The 19,996-nt window shown below is 34.5% G+C and overlaps 3 protein-coding genes across 3 annotated transcripts; 1 reads left to right on the forward strand and 2 right to left on the reverse strand.

The window, feature by feature from the left end:
* Positions 1–1,214: 1,214 nt before the first annotated feature.
* On the reverse strand, positions 1,215–2,886 carry LOC144561003 (phenolic glucoside malonyltransferase 2-like). Its single transcript, XM_078310224.1, has one exon. It carries the CDS (start codon positions 2,725–2,727, stop codon positions 1,372–1,374), a length of 1,356 nt encoding a protein of 451 aa, XP_078166350.1. The 5' UTR covers positions 2,728–2,886; the 3' UTR covers positions 1,215–1,371.
* Positions 2,887–6,237: 3,351 nt separating this feature from the next.
* LOC144560283 (anthocyanin 5-aromatic acyltransferase-like) lies at positions 6,238–7,886 on the reverse strand. Its single transcript, XM_078309448.1, has one exon. The coding sequence runs from the start codon at positions 7,884–7,886 to the stop codon at positions 6,528–6,530; it is 1,359 nt and encodes a 452-aa protein (XP_078165574.1). The 3' UTR covers positions 6,238–6,527.
* A 6,571-nt stretch (positions 7,887–14,457) lies between these two features.
* LOC144560284 (putative leucine-rich repeat receptor-like serine/threonine-protein kinase At2g19230) lies at positions 14,458–16,238 on the forward strand. The gene is made up of 2 exons (XM_078309449.1): positions 14,458–14,557; positions 15,697–16,238. The coding sequence occupies exons 1-2, from the start codon at positions 14,458–14,460 to the stop codon at positions 16,236–16,238; spliced, it is 642 nt and encodes a 213-aa protein (XP_078165575.1).
* Positions 16,239–19,996: the final 3,758 nt, after the last annotated feature.

Below are 19,996 nucleotides of genomic sequence, written 5' to 3' on the forward strand. Positions count from 1 at the left end.
AAAATTCGATTCGAAATAGTTTGAAATTAATTCAAACAAAATTCAAATTGGACCTGGTTTATTCAAAATAGGTTCATGAACTATTATAGTTCGAAATTCAAAGTAACGTGAACCGTTGATTTCTGCTCATGACTTATGTTCGATGATGACTTAAAAGTTAAAATATAAGGCCGTCTAGCCATAAGTCATAACTCGTAAGTTGTAACCCTCGTTCTAAGTTCTAAAACTCTAGACGACTTTCACATCTCGCTTTCGGTGACTGTGATCACTCTTCCTTGTTGTAAAAATGTTCGTAAAAGATTCAAAATTAAGTTCATAAAAAATTTGATTCAAAATTAATTCAAATTAAACTTAGTTCGAAATTAATTCAAACTATGGTATAAGTTTGATTCGTTTCCAGCCCTATAAGTTGACGTTATCATTTGCGTTGAAGTGTTAATAACCTAAAGTCCATCCAATCGGCCTTCAGATTCGTGCAACCCCTCTTGGCCAATCTGCTTTAGATTCGTGCGAGCCCCCTTCGCCAGAGAGAGAGAGAGAAGCCTGTTCGCTCTCTTCCATGAAGGAAACCTTCTCTCTCCAATGGAGAACACTGTGCTTTCTCTATCTCTCCTGCTCCTCTGGTTGCTTCTGGTGAAAAACCTTATGTCGTTGATCACTGAGACGACGAGGATGAAAAGACGAGAGCAATGGATGTTGATCGCTCGCCGCCTAAATCAATCTCTCAGGTCACTTACTGGATCTCTCTCTAGCGCGCGCGCACACACACTCACGCATAATCGCAGTTCAAATTGTAATCCAATTATTAGACTAACAATTGTGTCACAGTTGGGTACTGAAGTCGCAAAGAAGTACTAAGGAAACATAGATTTCAATTCATTGTTTCGTACAGTACAGGAGGGGGACCCTTGAACTGGAAAACTAAGGCAAATACCAGAAAGAAAAAGAAAAAACCCAAAAAAAAAATTAATAATAAAAATAAAAATGTTAGATACAGTCATACAGATTGCAGAATACACATTTTTGTTTTCTGTTCAAGGTATGCAGGAAAATTGTGGTTCCACATTTTTCCACAAAGCACTACGCAATTTACCAAATTACCCTTCAATTGAAACTTCAATCATTAAAAGAAATGCTCCCCAGCATGAACACAAGTAATTATTTGGGTTTTGTTCTAATTGTTTCTTTTTTTAATTTTCTTGGAGAAAGGATAGTTGATTTAAGATTATAGTGTAAATATACCATACCAAGAAGGAATAAAAAGGATTTGCTAAAGTAAAGGCCAATCTGGCCTAAAATTCAACCTTTTCCTCCTTTAAAAACCCATACAAACAACACAAATTAACAAAAGAGCATTAATAAACTTCACATTTATTCAGAAACGAGCTTGAGGCCATTTGAGAAGCACTTCCTGAAGCAATCCATCTCGTCCTTTGGAAATGCAATACCAATCTCAACGCCGCCTTCCTCATCTCTGCTCTCTGCCACTGACATGGCGCCTGCCTTTGTCGCCGATATGATTTCCACCTTCGTTGGCCTCCCAAATCCAAAGTCAATATCATATGCTCTAAACTTTGGTGACCCGGCTACGGTGAGAACTGGCACGCCTGCAAAGGGAGCATACTCTTGCATCCAATTACGTGCCGATTTCAACCTTTCGCTCGGTTGTGCAACTGCTTTGCTGATGGCTTTAGCTGCCATTACAATCCCGTCATTCTGAATTAAGTCGGCGACATTGGCTGAGGCCAAGCAAATTACGATACAATTCCCAAAGTACTCTACTGGGATTGGCGGTTGTATCCTTGCTCTGACATCGGCCGCTATCCCGATACAAGCTCTCTTGCTGCTGTCGATGCCTTTTGCTTGAACAAAGCAAGACCAGATATAAGCGAACGCTATGACTATTGTTGAGCAATGGAAAGAGCTCATCTTTCTTTGCTCAGCCTTGGTTGAAACTAGTTGCTTCAGCCCTTGGATATGCCATTGTCTGAATGTGAATGTGGCGACAACGAGGTCAGAACGAGGCTTGAAGACACGTTTAGGAGCAGATTTAAGCATTTTTTGAGTTTCATTGTAGAAAAAGGAGTAGAGGTTAGAAGGATCGGAAACTAATGATCGATCGAAAACTGGAACCCGAGAAGACGACAGGACACCTGACAAGCATGTCTCAGCCCAGGTGTGCATGAATTGCATGGAGGTCGATCCATCACACACCGTGTGATGCAACGATGTCCCAATAACTATACCCTGCTCGGGAAAGACCGTCACCTGCACGGCGAAAACAGGTTTCAACTCTTCATCATCCCCCGATTTAGGTAATAGCGGGACTAAACAATCTAGCTGTGATACATCACGTTCATGGTTGCTTGCAAGATCTTCGAACTGGCCATCAACACACTCTGCCACGGTAAAAGACACAGTGTCACCTTCTTTATAGTAATGCTCAAGTTCACCATCAGTGCCGGGCTTTAGATGGTAACCGCCAGCCAGGGGGTATGTTGCCAGTGCGAGCGAGAGAGAATGCTTGAGGGAGGGGAGATGAGAGGATATGAAATGTGCAGTGGGGTGGCGGTATGGATAGAAGAAGAGCCGGTCGACTGGAGGTAGATTTATCCAGAAGACGTCGAAGAAGGTGAACGGGAGAGGTGCACGGTTAGTTGTGGTGCCTGGCTGTGGAGCCACCCGGGATGTCTCCATAATATTTAGAGGAAGAGAAATCGATGCCATTTTTTTTCTAAGTTTTTCCTTGATAAATCAAGAAATTAATAGTCTGATGGAAGAGATTTCGCTTGGAGCTTTGGTTCTGAATGATGAATATGTGATGCAGCAAAGTTCTTTTTATAGAAAAAAATATATGTTATTTCTATATCTTTTTCTACTTTGCTGATGAACACCGGAAGCAAAATGAGATAATATATGCGGAGATTTATGTGACTAAATGGTCTTTGTAAACTGGGTGCAGATAAGTTTTACAAATTTTAATTAATAGACAAGTTTACCCCTAAATTTGTTTCTCAATCAAGCTGTCATTTCTTTCTTATTTTTTAATTAACAATCTTCTAAATTTTTCATCCTTCATTCATATTATCTTTTTTGGTAAAAGAAATTGTATACTATACTATGAAAAGAAGCAAAAATTATTTAGCATGTTATTCAACCAAATTTTGAAATAATATATTTCAATTGCCACTTAGATTTTTTTTTACATGTAATTAGTTCCTACTTTTAATTATGTTACTCAATTGATTGAAAATTATATTGATAGTATTTTTTGTTAATTGCAAATTATATACTTTAATTAAATACTTGGGTAATTTTATCTTTAAATCTGATAATTCAATTAATACAATCTACAGTTTATTATCTGTTAATTTAATTATAAGTTTTTTTTGTTAATTGGTAAATTAATTTTTCATCTCGTTATTTATATGAGTTTTAATTTGTGTTTTCTGTTCTTTAGAAAATAAATGTATTTAGAACGAGATGTTTTGATTTTAAAATAAAGTGAATTATAATTATTAAAATAAATAAAGTGAATTATTATTAAAATAAATAAAGTGTTGATTGCATAATTAAATAAGCTAAACTATAGTAACGATGAAGTAGAGACAAAATTATCTCCATACTTGAAACTTTTAAAACTGCTGTCTTAATAAAGAAAAATAGTTGTGTAAAATCAGCACGCCATCTGTTTTATGGTCCGGAAACAGCAACAAAATATATGGTGCGCGCGGTTACAGTTGGAGGAATCTAAGCAAGGGAATCGGGAAATTCTCATACATTCTGATATTTTTTTTTAAAAATTACCATGTCAAATTAATAAATAGAATAAAAAGTCTCTTTGTTAAGTCTAATATATATTTAGAGAACTGATCCAAGGGCCAAGGCCCATTAACCAAATAACTGATCTAGTAAAGCCTTTTGTACTAATGCGGGTTAGTTGCTTTTCCCTGTGAGTGGCTGTTAACGTTAGCATTTGCGTTGAAGTGTCAATAACCCCAAGTTGGTCTGATCTATATTAAGAATCGTGCGCGTCTCCTTCACTAAAGGAGCCGTTCGGCAAATGCATGGAATAGTGGAAAATAAAAGAGACTTCTATTTCATATAATTTCATTATGTTCGATACATTTGAAATAGTGGAATTGAACTAATTTTAACATGTAAAAAAGTCACTCTTTTTCGATTTCACTTTTATCTAGAATAGTGAGATGAAATAGAGATACTAGAGTGTAAAAGATAGGGGTGTCAATGGGTACAGTACGGATCGGGTGGAGACATTTTCATACTCTACTCATACCTATTAAAATTGACTTTACTCATACTCTACCCATACCCATTAAAATTTTACCTTACCCTACCCTAACCTTACCCGTTAATATTATAGGGTAACGAAACGGTAGCGGGTGATAACAGATAATACTAATATAATAATTAGTTTTATTATATTTTACAAATTAAATATCAAAAACTCATTCATTTCACAATATGTAATTGTATTTTTAATAAAAAAATAAAAATGAATGTGCAATCAGTTCCAACTAAATTGTTTTTTATAAATGAAGAAAATTTAAAAACATGAATATATATATTTAAGTGGGTTGGAAATTGAATTATATATATCTATGTAAATTTTATAGTTACCCTATAGAATAACGGGTACAAAATAGTCATTACCCATACCTTTATCCATTTGATTAACGAATTTTTTTTTTTACTCATACCCAACAAGCTAACGAAAAAAAATCTTACCCATATCCGCCTTATCGAATACGATACGGGTTGGATAAACGGCTAAAAAGGTACCATTGACACCTCTAGTAAAAGAGAAGAATTTGACTGCATATTTTCATTATATTTTCACTTTTTTTCTATTTCATTCAATTCCACTCACATTCAGCTATTATTCAGTCATAATTCCTCACTCTATCTCTATTCAACCACAATTCTTTTGTGCCGAACAAGCCCTCCAATGGAGAAAACCTTCTCCCTCTCTTCCATGAAGAAAACCTTCTCCCTCCAATGGAGAAAACTGTGCTTTTCTATCTCTCTTGCTCCAGACGAACCCTATGTTATTGATCACTGGCGAAGATGAGGATGAAAAGACGAGAGCAATGGATGCTAATCTCTCTCCCCCTAAAGCAATCTCTAGCTCAGGTCACTTGCTGGATCTCTCTCTCTCTCTCTCGCACACACACTCTCACGCATAATCATAGTTCAATCGCTGTTTTTTTATGGTTCAGATTTGCTGAAAACAAATATTTTCAATAAATCTAAAGAAATAGTAAAAAAATTCCAAAAAATGTAAAATTTGGCCCCAAACACATATTAATATGGAGAACAAGATGAATGGTTCGAATCGACTGTTAGGATTTTGAAAAGTCGAAATCCAAGGCGTTGCATGGAGGGGCTCTATGCTATGCATAGCATGCTAGCATATTCCTATATATACATATACATATATGGTTTTGGCTAATATGCTACGGGTAACTAAGAGGCCTCCGTGCTACGGCTCGGATTTCGAGTTTTCAAAATCCTAACGGTCGATCCGAACCGTTCATCTTGTTCTCCATATTAATATGTGCTTGGAGACCAAATTTTACATTTTTCTGAATTTGTTTACTATTTATTAAGCCACTTTGAAAACCGCTGATCCAACGGTAGTTTCTGGTTTTACTGTTGGGTTAAGCCACCGTTGGATCAGGGGTTTTCAAAGTGGCTTAATAAATAGTAAAAAAATTCAGAAAAATGTAAAATTTGGTCTCCAAGCATATATTAATATGGAGAACAAGATGAACGGTTCGGATCGACCGTTAGAATTTTGAAAACTCGAAATCCGAGCCGTAGCACGGAGGCCTCTTAGCTACCCATAGCACCGTAGCCACGTCCTACATATATTATACATATATTATAAAAAAATGAGTTTATAAAAAAAAACCAAACCATAGATATTTTCTTTCTCCAAACTCTAAAAAAAAAAAAAAATCGGGGCGCGGATTTTTTCCGCGGCCTGGTTGTTTTTAAAAATCTGACTGAAAACTGGTTATTTTTAATAAAATATTTATAGTTTTGGTTATTTTTAAAAAACTCGATACGTACCATAAAGAAAGAAAAAGAAAAAAAAACCAAAAAAAAAAAAAAAATTAAGCATAAAAATGTTAGATGCAGAATGCACATTTTTGTGTTCTGTTCGAGGTATGTAGGAAAATTGGGGTTCCGCAATTTACCAAATTACCTTTCAATGCAAACTTCAATCATTAAAAGAAGGCTCCCCAGCATGAAAATAAGTAATTATTTGGTTTTGTTCTTATTTTTCTTTTTTTAAATTTTCTTGGAGAAAGGATATCTGATTTAAGAAAATAGTGTCAATATACCATAACATGCAATAAAAAGGATTTGCCAAAATAAAGGCCAATCTGGCCTGAAAATTCAACCTCTTCCTCCTTTTAAAACCCATACAAAGTACAGAACAACACAAATTAACAAAAGTGCATTATTAATAAACTTAAAGAAGCTAGAACACTGCACATTTATTCTGAAAGAAGCTTCAGGCCATCTGAGAAGCACTTCTTGAAGCAATCCATCTCGTCCTTTGGAAATGAAATACCAATCTCAACGCTGCCTTGCTCATCTCTGCTCTCTGCCACCGACATGGCGCCTGTCTTTGTCGCTGATATGATTTCCACCTTCATCGGCCTCCCAAATCCAAAATCAACATCATATGCTCTAAACTTTGGTGACCCGGCTACGGTGAGAACCGGCACGCCTGCATAGGCCGCATACTCTCGCATCCAATTACGTGCCACTTTCAACCTTTCGCTCGGTTGTGCAACCGCTTTGCCAATGGCCTCAGCTGCCATTACAATCCCGTCATCCTGAATTAAGTCGGCAACATTGGCTGAGGCCAAGCAAATTGCGATACAATTCCCAAAGTACTCTTCTGGGATTGGCGGTTGTATCCTTGCTCTGACATCGGCTGCTATCCCTATACAAGCTCTCTTGCTGCTGTCGATGCCTTTTGCTTGAACAAAGCAAGACCAAATATAAGCAAACGCAACGACTATTGTCGAGCAATGGAAAGAGCCCATCTTTCTTTGCTCAGCCTTGGTCGAAACTAGTTGCTTCAGCCTTTGGATATGCCATTGTCTGAATGTGAATGTGGCGACAACGAGGTCCAGACGAGGCTTGAAGACACCTTTAGGAGCAGATTTAAGCATATCTTGAGTTTCACTGTAGAAAAAAGAGTAGAGGTTAGAAGGATCGAAAACTAGTGATCGATCGAAAACCGGAACCCGAGAAGACGACAGGATACCCGACAAACATGTTTCAGCCCAGGTGTGCATGAATTGCATGGAGGTCGATCCATCACACACCGTGTGATTCACCGATGTCCCAATAACTATGCCCTGGTCTGGAAAGACCGTCACCTGCACGGCAAAAACAGGTTTCAACTCCTGATCATCCCCCGATTTAAGTAATAACGGGACTAGGCAATCTAGCTGTGATACATCACGTTCATGGTCGCTGGCAAGATCTTCGAACCGGCCATCAACGCACTCTGCCACAGTGAATGGCACAGCATCACCTTCATTATAGTAATGCTCGAGCTTGTTGTCGGTGCCAGGCTTTAGACGGTAACTGCCGGCCAGGGGGTAGTATGTTGCGAGTGCGAGTGAGAGAGAACGCTTGAGGGAGGGGAGAAGCGAGGACAGGAAATGTGTGGTTGGGTGGCAGTACGGATAGAAGAAAAGCCGTTCAACTGGAGGTAGAATTATCCAGAAGACGTCGAAGAAGGTGAACGGGAGAGATGCACAGTTGGGTGTGGTGCCAGGTGGCGGAGCCACCCGGGATGTCTCCATGATTTTTAGAGGAAGAGAAGTCGATGCCATTTTTGTTGTAATTTTCTCTGAATAAGATTGTGCTTAGAGCTCTGGATCTGAATGGTGAATATATGATGCAGCAATCAATGTTCTTTTTATAGAGAAAATATATGTTCTTTCTATATTTTTCTATTTTGCGGATCGACACCGTAAGCAAAATGTGATGAAAATATATCTAGACTAGGTGCGGAGATCCGATGGATGTGACAAAATAGTCTTTAATGCTCGTTCTTGTAACGGATACAAAATATATGGTGCGTGCGGTTACAATTGGGAAATAAATCTTCTGTAATTCCTATGGAATAACAGGTTCCTGTTGTTCCGATCTCTATCATTCAACTTCGTTGAGATTCGTAAATGAAAAAGTTTCTTTGTTAAGAGTCATGCATGAGAAATTTGGAATGGTTGAGATCGGAATAACAGCAGATTTATTTCCTACAATTGGAGGAATCTAAGCAAGAGGATTGGCTTGTAAAGCGGTGCGGTTTGGTCACAAACTAGACCAGTTTTCTTTATCTTAATTTCTTCTAGAAACTCTATTCGGCTTTTTAACATTTAAAATAACTAAATTTAAATTTCGAACAAGATTTGGAAACATTACCAACAAATTGTACTTAACAACTTTTTTTTCTTTACGTTTGTCAATTAATGACAACATCCCTGTCACTGACATAAAACGTTGTCATTAATATTTTTGAAGTATTTTTATAAAATAATATCTATAGAGCATCACATGAAAAAAAATCAAAAGTTTAATACAGTTCTCACAAAAGTTTAGAATATCTTTATTTTTGAATTAATTAAATATTGTCACATTGAATTATTAGACATTAATTGAAATTTCAATGTAGAATTAGCAATTAACAATGATACAAATTCATAATGTTGCTAACATGAAAATTAAAAAAATTGTTAATAATAAAATTCCAATATATTTAAAAAAGAAATTATCATGTTAGATTAAATTTTTTTAAAAATATTATTATATTAGCAATATCTGCTCATGAATTGCCTCATTGAATTTTCAGAATTATTCTCAAGCTTGATTCACTTAATGACTCATTGGATGTGTACCTATTAATCTAGAAGAAAATTTAGTGAAGGCTTCGGATATATTTATTACTATGTATCCTTATTTCCATTCTTAATGGAAAAAGAAAAAAAAAACCATTGTCAAATGATGTTCAAATTTGTGTCGTAAATAATCTTTTGCTTGATGTGAAAGAGCGCAAATCATAACTGTAACTAGCAAGTTGCATGTAGAAATTCTTTTCTAACAGTGTCAAATTTACTGAAATTATTGTTTATCCTCCTGTGATGATTTTTTTTTTATTCTTTAATTATTTACTGGATTCTCTGACAACGTCTTCTCAAATCAAGCAAAAATATCTCAAAAAACTGAAGAAGAAAAAAAACCAAATATTGTGTTCCTTATATATTGGCTGTATATCAATTTTCATGCAATTCTGAAGTCATTTGATGTTCCATTAAACACTCAAGTCATTTGATGTTTCATGCAATTAGTTTTTACGGTTGTTAAGGTTGTCAAATTAATTCTGTTGTTAACGGATATCCACTTCTGTTTTTTTAGAAAAGTGGCCTTAGTGTGCCACCGATTCTATAGAGATTAGAGAGCTATTATTAATTAATACACAACACTATCGTTTTGGCAACGGTTCATCAAAAAAGAAATAATAAGCCACTAACCCATTGGCCATTGTCTACATGCACCAAGATGTACCAAACACAAGCGAACATCCACACAGAGAACAACAGTACCACAAGCATAATACAAAAACCCAAAAAAAAACACTCAGTATTAGAGAACAAAAAAGTAAGGTTTTTGTCTTCGTAATTCATGTCCATTGGCAAACGGTCATCTCCTTGACTAAATGGCCGATATATATATATATATATATACACACTCTGACTGGTGTGGTGGTGACTAAATGACCGATTTTTTGTTTGTAAGCATTTTAAAAATAAACATTAAAAAAGTAGCACAGTATCCATGAAATTTCTGTCTCTATGTTTCATCCTGAGTGAAGCACAAATCCAGTGTGTGATCCACTTAAACATCAATATTTTCTCCTAAATGTCGATGTTTAATCTTAAATTAAACCGTGAGTGAAGCACATTTATGCTAGAATTTGAGTTTTTTTCTAATTGCGTGTTACTTTTTTGAAAATTTATTTTTAAATGCTACAAATAAAAATAATGTCACTAAATGATGCCAAAAGTGAGTTGCAGTCTCTTAAAAAGAGTAGCCGAAATATGGACCCAACTTGCGCTATAGTCCTTTTTATGTCCTCAGCCTGTCATTCCAGGGCAACTTTTACCAGATATCTTGCTGTTATTGTACAGAGAATAGCAGGATGATGCTCTCCATTTTTGTCTCTATATTTCTCTTGTAAAAAGGAGGAGAGAGAAAAAAGAGAGATAGAGAGAAGAGCACAAGTAGCAATAATTTTGAATAGCATCATATTTCATTGAGACCGAATCGTCTGCCTCCCGGGGGTAGGAAATTCCTGCCCTAGAGTCTCTACGGGTGGGGCCTATTTAAAAATAGTAACAATAGTTAAACCCTTAAACAGTAACCGGTTCCACCCCGGTCCCACCCCGCAGAGACTCTGGGGGCAGGAATTTCCTGCCCCCCGGGGGCAGACGATTCGGTTTCTATTTCATTCCTACCTTGTTAGAATGACGTGTCAAATGGTCAATAAAATGAGAATTTTTTATTTATAAAATTATTATTAAATAATAAAAAGTGTGCTCAGATTTTTTCGATGACATATATGAATTCGGAAAAAGTATAGAATTCAAACTTTAAAACTGTTTTTTCTTATCCAAAGTGTGTGTGTTTTTTTTTTCTGAAACAGTAAATGAGTTTTTCTTAAAACAAAATAATGACTAAATTTTTTTGAAATATAAGAGTGCTGAAATTTCTTGAAATAGTGGCTAGAATTTTTTTAAAATAGAAAGAGTGGCTAAAAAAAAAAATTTAACTAAAGGCACTTTGGATCACAAAAAAAAATTCAAATATAATATTTGAATTGGAAATTTCTTTTTTTTGGGACCTAAAGATTGAATCCGAAATTTATTTTCAGATCCATCTATGCCATAGAAAAATTTCAAGAGGTCAAAAATACAAAATTTATAAATTTTCGAATTAATTTATTGTAAACCATCAAAAATTGAAGATTTATAAGTTAATTTTAATGCATTTATTAGTCATTATTTTTTTATATGTATTGATTGAAAGTTTTGATACATTATGCTAGATGCCTCTCATGACTTGTGGATCAAGTATTCCATGGCAAACACAATACGCGCTCAAGTAGGTCACACCTACAAAATCCTAGTTGAGATATCACTAAGTTTGTGATACTGATGATTGTGTTGCTGGACAATATATATCGAATCTAGTAGTGCATAATTATGTAAGACATAATATAGCATTCATTCAACACAATAAAGGTGATGAAATTAATCGAATCAATTTAGTACATTAGATGTACGGAGGATGACTCGATTAAATGGGAAAATATTTAATTAGATTAAACATGAAATGGAGACAACTAATCATGTTATTTTAGTCAATTAGATTGTACCAAATGAAAGAAGATTAGTAAAGGATCGCGTGGAAATGTGGAACGCGCGAAATAAACTTGTAAATCACAAGATATGGCAAAAAGAAGGAAGGTTGACGAAAGACAAACTTGGTCAACTGCAGGATTGACTAATGAATAAGAGTTATGTTGACCTGGTCAACATTATGAAGAGATGGGAGTTTGCTTGGAGGACAAGTCTATGACTTGGTCAATGAGGAACCATGTGGACCACGTTAGATTCTATTTGAATTAGATTTAAAATGGACTCATGGTGCATACACCACTTTTGAGTCATGTTACTATTATGTCTCTCTAATTAATTGGAGAGGTATGATCACAATGCTCAAATCTGAAACTGATATTATCTAAACACATGTTATCCCCTTCTCCAAGCTAAGCAATGCATTCTAACAAGATCTACTTTCTCTCTCTTCAATTAGATCACAAGATTGAGCATTTAGGCATGTTGAACGAGCTTGCGTTAGAGCGATTCAAATAGTTTGAAGTTGTGAGACAAGACTCGAGGATTCGAAAGGAAAGAGGACCGTAGACTTAGCTTTCGATCTCCTCTTCTTCTCGACTAAACCTTAGTGTGCGAAGTTTGAGGTTTCATATTTTGAAAACTAGCGAGACGACTAATCAAAAGTGACTAAGGAGTTGGCAACCTGTCTCCCTCCAAATATTGGAGAGGTATGTGTTATAACACTTTGCTAGATCGTGCGTGTGGTACGATCCATAAACTGCGTGGATTTGATTGCATGTTCTATCGTAAGATCGTCTCTAGATATTTAAAAATTTTAAAATTGTACCTGCTAGTCTAAAATATTACCCCAACAATTTTGCACCCTACTTCACCACCACCACGTATTGTGGGGCCCCACCAAGTATAGGTGATGGACAAATTAGAAAATAACAACAACTAAATAAGGAGCACCACATATTTCTTTTTTGAATAAAGTTTAAAGTCAACTCATCAAACTATTTAATATTAATATATTTTTTGAGAATTAGATTTTGATTTAGTGACAAAAACAATACAATTTATGAATGAAATAAGTTCAAAATCTAAATAAAAATATCATGTGATATTAAAAATTATGTGACTTAACTTCCAATCTTTACTCAATACAAAAAAAATATTATCTATAACAAGCTAATGAAATATACAATTAGCAAGCTTCTAAATAGCGTTTATAGCGGTGTAGCGGGGAGACAAAAAAAAAAGCTTTAGCGAATAGCGGAGCTATAGCGAAAGCTATTATAAATAGCGTTTTTTTATTTCAAAAATTATATTTTATATTTCTACTAATAGTAAAAAGAGTGATGCTTCTATGGACATAAGGGCCTATAATTGTAAAATGAATATAATTTTATTTTCAAAGTTCAAACAGCCGATCCGAACCGTTCATCTTGTTCTCCATATTAATATATCTTTGGAGACCAAATTTTACATTTTTCTGAATTTATTTACTATTTATTAAGATGGGTATAAAAAATATCAAATTCAGACCATTGAATTTTGTACCTATCTTAATAAATAGTAAAAAAAATCAGAAAAATGTAAAATTTGGTCTCCAAGCACATATTAATATGGAGAACAAGATGAATGGTTCGGATCGACTGTTTGAACTTTAAAAATAAAAATATGTTCATTTTACAAATAGGTCCTTATGTCCATAGAAGGCTTTGCCTAGTAAAAATGTCTCATCAAGAAAAAAAATATCAAATTAATAAGAAGTTCTAATATTATTCATATTAAACCAATACAAAGTTCAAATTGTCATTCAAAATATCTCTAATTAAAAAACTATCGATATATTTTATATTCAAAATATACCACTACCATATATTAATGCATGATACAAAATTTAATTGATATAGCGGTATAGCCCGCACATGTTCCATTGTATTGATATAGCTTAATAAAGTAAAAAAAAAAAACCAATCTAGATATTAAGGCCCATTAAAATTGCAAAATCATGTTTTCAGAAAAAAAAAATTGCAAAATCATAACCCATGTAGCATAGCGGACCGCTATTGCCGCTATTGCCGCTACGCGCTATAGCGGACCGCTATTGCCGCTACGCGCTATAGCGGACCGCTATTACCGCTATAGCGGTCGTAGCTTGATTAGCGCAGTTTTAGCCCGTAGCTTAGCTTTCTGGGTCCAAAATCGCTATAGCGGCGCTATAGCTAGCTATTTAGAAGCTTGACAATTAGACATGTTTTTCCAAAGCTCAAAATATTGAAACAATTATCATCCAAAACAAATCTAACACCAGGATATATAACACCATGAAATGGTATTAATTACAAACGGGCTGAACCGGTCTGTACAACCATGTATCAGGTGGCAAAGTCTGATTCGACTCGACCCATCCAATTGCCACACATATTTCCATCCGAACCTTTTCTTGGTACTACTAGTTCTTCCTCAACAGTAGGAAGTCAGGATGAACTTCTTTGAGTCAACTACGCTAAGGCCCGTTCTTGGAGAATTAAGGACCTCTTTTATAATGCAACCGCTTTATCAAGTCAAAGAATGTCCAATTTCTTTGAGAAAATAAAAAAAATGTGCAAGTGGTTTAAGAAATTTTAATTTGAAATCCAATGGAACAATGAAGGAGAGCACGTTTAAACAATAATTCTTCTTTGGTTGGATGTGCATCGTTGTATATATCCATCTCTATTGAAACCTTTTCTTGGTACAACTAGTTCTTCCTCAAGACTAGGAAGTTAAGGCCCAATCAAGGCCCGGATATATACTACGATGCACATCCAACCAAAGAAGAATTATTGTTTAAACGTGCTTCCTTGATTGTTCCGTTGGATTTCAAATTAAATTTTCTTAAACCACTTGCACATTCTTTTATTTTCTCAAAGAAATTGGACATTCTTTGACTTGATAAAGCGGTTGCATTATAAAAGAGGTCCTTAATTCTCCAAGAACTCTTCAAGAGAGAACAAAAATGGAAGCCACCCCAAAAAGATTGGATTTATGGTGCTTAGTTCTCCTGGTAATATTTGCCTTTGCTACACTGGTTGATAGCCAGCAGCCTGATTCTACAGGTATATCTGCTGCATTATTACAATTTTACAATCACTACTATGAATTAACATTTGTTCCTCTCATTATATCTCAGTTTCTTTCTTTTTTTAAACATGTATGGACAGTTTTAATGCAATATTTAATCGATCAAACCAAGTTTAAGCTGAGCTTTTTGGCAACTTGTGTTAGAAATTTATTTTAAAAATCAAAATTTATATATCAAATATTTATTTTAATATTAATGTGTTTTAATTTTATAAATTATAGAGCTACTTGCGAATACATATTCAATATTTGTTTTCTGTTATAGACAATAACTTTATGAATTAATCATGCACCAGCTTTCATATGCAATTAATTACATTTTGACGTTTGAGTTTTGATATACAATTAATCAATTTTCCGTTTGAAGTTTGAGCTGATGCGTGATCCGTTTATTTTGTTCAATATATTGAAACGGTAAACATATAATGAATATAAACATAAATGTCACGGATGCATAAATTTGCTTATAATTAAATAGTACATGATATTTGAAGATTAGATCATCAGATCATCTAATAATCCATCAAATAATTCACATTCTTTAGCTCTTCCTCTTAGCTCTATAATTCATAAAACTCAATTTCTATTCTCCCACAAACAAATATTTTCTTTATAGAAAACATATTATTCTGCTATCATTGTTGAAAGAAGCTACATCAACCTCTACCACGGTTGCGCCCGCAGGTAGGGGAATACCGGCGTAACTTGGGGCAAGCTTAACTGATTATTCCTGCGCTTAGGATGAGAAGTTGCCTTAGGTCCGCATTTTGCAGCTCCGGGTAATAAAGTTTTAATTATATTCTTGATTATATTTTTTAATATAATTGTTATTTATTTTATTGATCAAAATTCAGATTTAAAATTAGTTAGTTCATATTTTTCCAACTTGGAATACAGGAATTTTGTTCTATATTAGCTTGTTGCTGATGAATAAGTAGTTTCTCAATGAACATAATTTATTGGCTCGGAAAATACGACAGTAAAAATATAATGGCAGTAATTTCTGCAAAAATCAAAATGTGTGGATAATGTATGGGTTTCTCAGTTTATTTCTTTTCTTTGAAAAACAAAAGTTGCTAAAAAGAATTTACGGTTTCTTAATTACTCTTTACAGGCTATATGAACATTGACTGTGGACTTACAGATCCTAGTTATAGTGATGGTTTTACTAAATTGACTTATGTATCTGATGATCAATTCATCGACATGGGAGTGAACAACAAAATTGCTTCCAAGTATGCTGTAAAAGACCTAATCAGCCAACTTCTGACTGTAAGAAGTTTTTCCAATGGAACCCGAAATTGCTACACCTTAAAATCCTTAACAGCAGGATCAAAATACCTTGTAAGAGCAATGTTCATGTATGGAGACTATGATGGCTTAAATAAGCTCCCCACCTTTGATATTCAATTGGGGGTCAATCATTGGGACACATTTAAGGCAACTTCGGTAGATGAAATATTCATATCTGAGATTATCACCACAGCCTCTTCTAACTACCTACAAGTTTGCCTCATAAATAAGGATCAAGGCACTCCTTTTATCTCTGGTTTAGAATTGAGGCCGCCGACGAGCATATATGCAGCTGCAAATTCTACACATTCATTGGTTTCCGCTGCAAGGCTGGATTTAGGAGCAGAAGGATATGTAAGGTAAACATGCTATTTACTCCATTTTAACTAATTAACTAATTAATAGTTGCCCTTTGTTACAGGAACACATCTTAAGGAAATTTTTGTACTCTCTATCACTAATTTATATCAGTGTTGTAAATAACGGTATGCGATTGTCGGACGAACAGAGAGTACCGCCAAGTGATTAAAATCCGTGACGGTTTGATTACCACCAACGACTAATCAGCCGATTAATCAGTCTAAACAGAAGTTTTTTACAACACTGATTTATATAATGTCAAATCTTATACCATAAGTTAAAAGTTAGACTATCGCAGGTGAATAAGGGTACCAAAATGTCCAGACTTCGAAGAAAATGAAAACACAAGCTTACCGTATGAAATTCATATTCTGTTTTATAGAGATTACAAAAGAAGAAAATCAGGTAATTATGATATACATCAGTAGAAATTAAGTCAATGAAAATACTTAAATATGTATGGCAGCACTCATATTCTTCTTCTCCCTCTTGATAAACAACTAAAATAGGTACCCTGACGATTTGTTCGACAGAATTTGGCTTTCCACCACACCACAGGGATGGAAAGAGATCTCAACTAGATCCCCCGTGCAATCCAAAACAGACTATGCGGTCCCCTCTTTCGTGATGCAAACTGCTGTCACAACCTTAAGCACCCAACAACCCCTCACTATTCCATGGCGCAGCAGCAATGAATCCACCGTGTATTTAATAATTCTTCATTTCTGTGAGGTTGAGGGCTTGAGGCTAGCACAGTTATTAGGGAATTCTATATGTTTGTTGATGGAGATCCAGTGTTTACTATTACACCGGGCACCTCTCCGCTATCGGTACCACTTAGTCTTACCGGTAACACTACATATGTCGCTTGTGGCTTCTTCACGCTCAATATTCCCGCCTCTATTGAATGCATTTGAGCTATATATCATTCAACCTGTCACTGGAATTCTCACCTACAGTGGAGATGGTAAGTTTGATCATAATCTCATTAATTCGAGGTACATTGCTGAATCATTTGTGTAATTATTTGCTTGGATCTCTTCAATGTGAAAATCCTAGTTTAGTACTTTAATAAACCCTTCAAATAATGTTATATTTTAAGAGGAGGGATCAAGTTACAACAAATTTTGAGTTACAACAAGTTATCACAATTATTTTTTACATTTTCAAAGTTCAAATCTTCGATCCAAACCGTTAGATGTGATCTCCACAATAAAATGTGCTTGGACACCAAATTTTTCATTTTTTGGAATTTTGTTACTATTTATTAAGATGGGTACAAAAACTAGTCAAATTCAGACCATTGAATTTTGTACCCTTAATAAATAGTAAAAATATTTCAAAAAATGTAAAATTTGATATGGAAGCACATTTTATTGTGGAGATTATGTTGAATGGTTTGGATCGACGATTTGGACTTTAAAAATGTAGAAAATGATTGTGATAACTTGTTGTAACTCAAAAAAATTTGTAACTTGATTCCTCCTCATATTTTAAATATGAGTAGAACTTGGGTGTTCTCAAGTTCACCAAACTCTTTTGGGAACTCAATTCTAAAACATATCGTATTGGCTTCAGACAACGAATTCAAACCGTTGAAATCCTTCTACCTTACTATTGATGCGTCTACATGCGAAAATTTTTAAATTTGAAATTAATTTTGTATAGAGTCAAGTGGTCAAAAGGTGTCCAAAAAATAAATGCATTAAAATTAATTTATAAACCTTCTAATTTTGATCACTTAACTTCATACTAAATTAATTTGAAAGTTTAAAATTTTCACATTTAGATGCATCACTAGTAAAATAGAAATATTTCAATAATTTGAATTCATCGTTTGAAGCCAATCTAATAGGTTTTAGAGTTAAGTTCACAAAAAGACTTGATAAATTTAGGAACACCTTAGTTCTACTCTTTAAATATATATAAATATATTGGAAGGATGAGTAGAACTAGGGAGTTCTTAAGCTCACCAAAGTTTTGGTGAGCTTAACTCTAAAACTCATCAAATCGATTTCAAATGACGAATCCGAATCGTTGAAATCCGCCTACCTTACGTGTGATGCATCTACATGTGAAACTTTTAAACATTCGAATTAATTTAGTATAAAGTCAAGCGGTCAAAATTAGAAGGTTAATAAATTAATTTTAGTGCATTCATTTTTTGAACGTTTTTTGACCGCTTGACTTTATACTAAATTAATTCGAATGTTTAAAAATTTCATATATAAATGCATCACACGTAAGGTAAGTGGGTTTCAACGGTTCGGATTCGTCATTTGAAATCAATTTGATGAGTTTTAGAGTTAAGCTCACCAAAACTTTGGTGAGCTTAAGAGCACCCTAGTTCTACTCTTGGAAGGATACTATCAAACATACTTCGCATTTTTATTGGTTAGTTATCTCAAAGTGATACACCATATTGTATATATATATATTTCAATCGCAGTTTCCGCCATTGAAACAATTAAGAATAAGAAAAGATAATGTCCTCCGGATTACAGTCTTCCAAAAATTTCCGTGTATAAAAGTTTTCCCTTTTTAGCTTAGTTCTGACGCGTTTTTAACTGCCACAACTGCCATAATTTCAACTGCTATAATTTCAAGTACACTATGTATGTTTACAGAATTATATGTTATGTTTATAAGATAATATGTGTATGTTTACAGGATAATATGTGTATGTTTACAGGATATTATGTGTATGTTCACAGAAGGTGGTCCCCAACAGCTGTCACGCGTTTTCAACAGCTATCACGCGTTTTTAACAGCTTTCACGTGTTTTTATGTTTACAGGATTTGTTGAATTAGTTTACATGATTTAGTATTGATGTTTACAGAATTAGTTGAAAATCTCCGAAAATTTTTGAGAGACTGGAGTTGGAAGACTGTTAGCTGCTTCCATTAAGAATAACTACCGGGTAAACAAAGGCTGGAGTGGTGACCCTTGTGTTCCTACAGACTTCTCCTGGACAGGTGTCAATTGCACCTCTGATTCCAGCAAAAATCCGAGGATCACAGCCTTGTGAGTATTTGAAGACTTCCATATATTTTATTTCTTAAAAAGAGAAAAGCTATTAAAACTGATTTGTAAATAATTTCTATTCCAGAAACCTATCATACAGTGGACTGACTGGTTCCATTATATCAGCTTTTGGAGATCTAAGTGCTCTGAAGTCATTGTACGTTGCTTTTACCTTTGAATGAAATCCTTATTTTTGCATTGATCCCCATCAAAACACAGTTTAAGTTGGTAGTATGTAATATCTTCATTTTTGTGCTGTTAAATAAATTTCGCAATTGCAATTTCTTTCCTACATTGGTGAAATTCAGTTTTTTGTTGCTGTTGATTGATTTTTTTTTTTTTTCAGGGACTTATCTTATAATGACTTGTCTGGGGCTCTTCCTACTTCTCTGGAACAATTAACAGCTCTTACATATCTGTAGGTTTCCAAATTAATATTTCTTTTGATAACAAACAATGACTTCATCAATTGGATTATAATTTTCTGAAACTTTCAAGGACATAACAGGAAATAGCAAAATTTCAACCACCCTTCCTCCGAGTCTTCAAAAGAAGTACCGAGATGGGGTTCTAACCTTCAAGTATGTTTTATTGTTTTAGATGCTACTTTATTTTGTACACTAAAATATATAGCTGGACATTTTTTGTTTGAAGGTCATTACTATATAATATAACAGCTAGTAAAATAGATGAACTGTGAAATGTAAGACAGAGAAAGAGAAACAGAGAGAGGAAG

This window comes from Carex rostrata, chromosome 10 (genome assembly GCF_964058835.1).
Source record: "Carex rostrata chromosome 10, lpCarRost1.2, whole genome shotgun sequence".
Classification (NCBI taxonomy): domain Eukaryota; kingdom Viridiplantae; phylum Streptophyta; class Magnoliopsida; order Poales; family Cyperaceae; genus Carex; species Carex rostrata.

What these genes read in the sequence shown, in the direction of transcription:
- LOC144560283 (XM_078309448.1), bottom strand. Translation starts at nt 7,886, where the DNA reads ATGGCATCGACTTCTCTTCCTCTAAAAATCATGGAGACATCCCGGGTG.
- LOC144560284 (XM_078309449.1), top strand. Translation starts at nt 14,458, where the DNA reads ATGGAAGCCACCCCAAAAAGATTGGATTTATGGTGCTTAGTTCTCCTG. An exon ending in CCAGCAGCCTGATTCTACAG is followed by an intron (nt 14,558 to 15,696) that starts GTATATCTGCTG and finishes TACTCTTTACAG; the next exon opens with GCTATATGAACATTGACTGT.
- LOC144561003 (XM_078310224.1), bottom strand. Translation starts at nt 2,727, where the DNA reads ATGGCATCGATTTCTCTTCCTCTAAATATTATGGAGACATCCCGGGTG.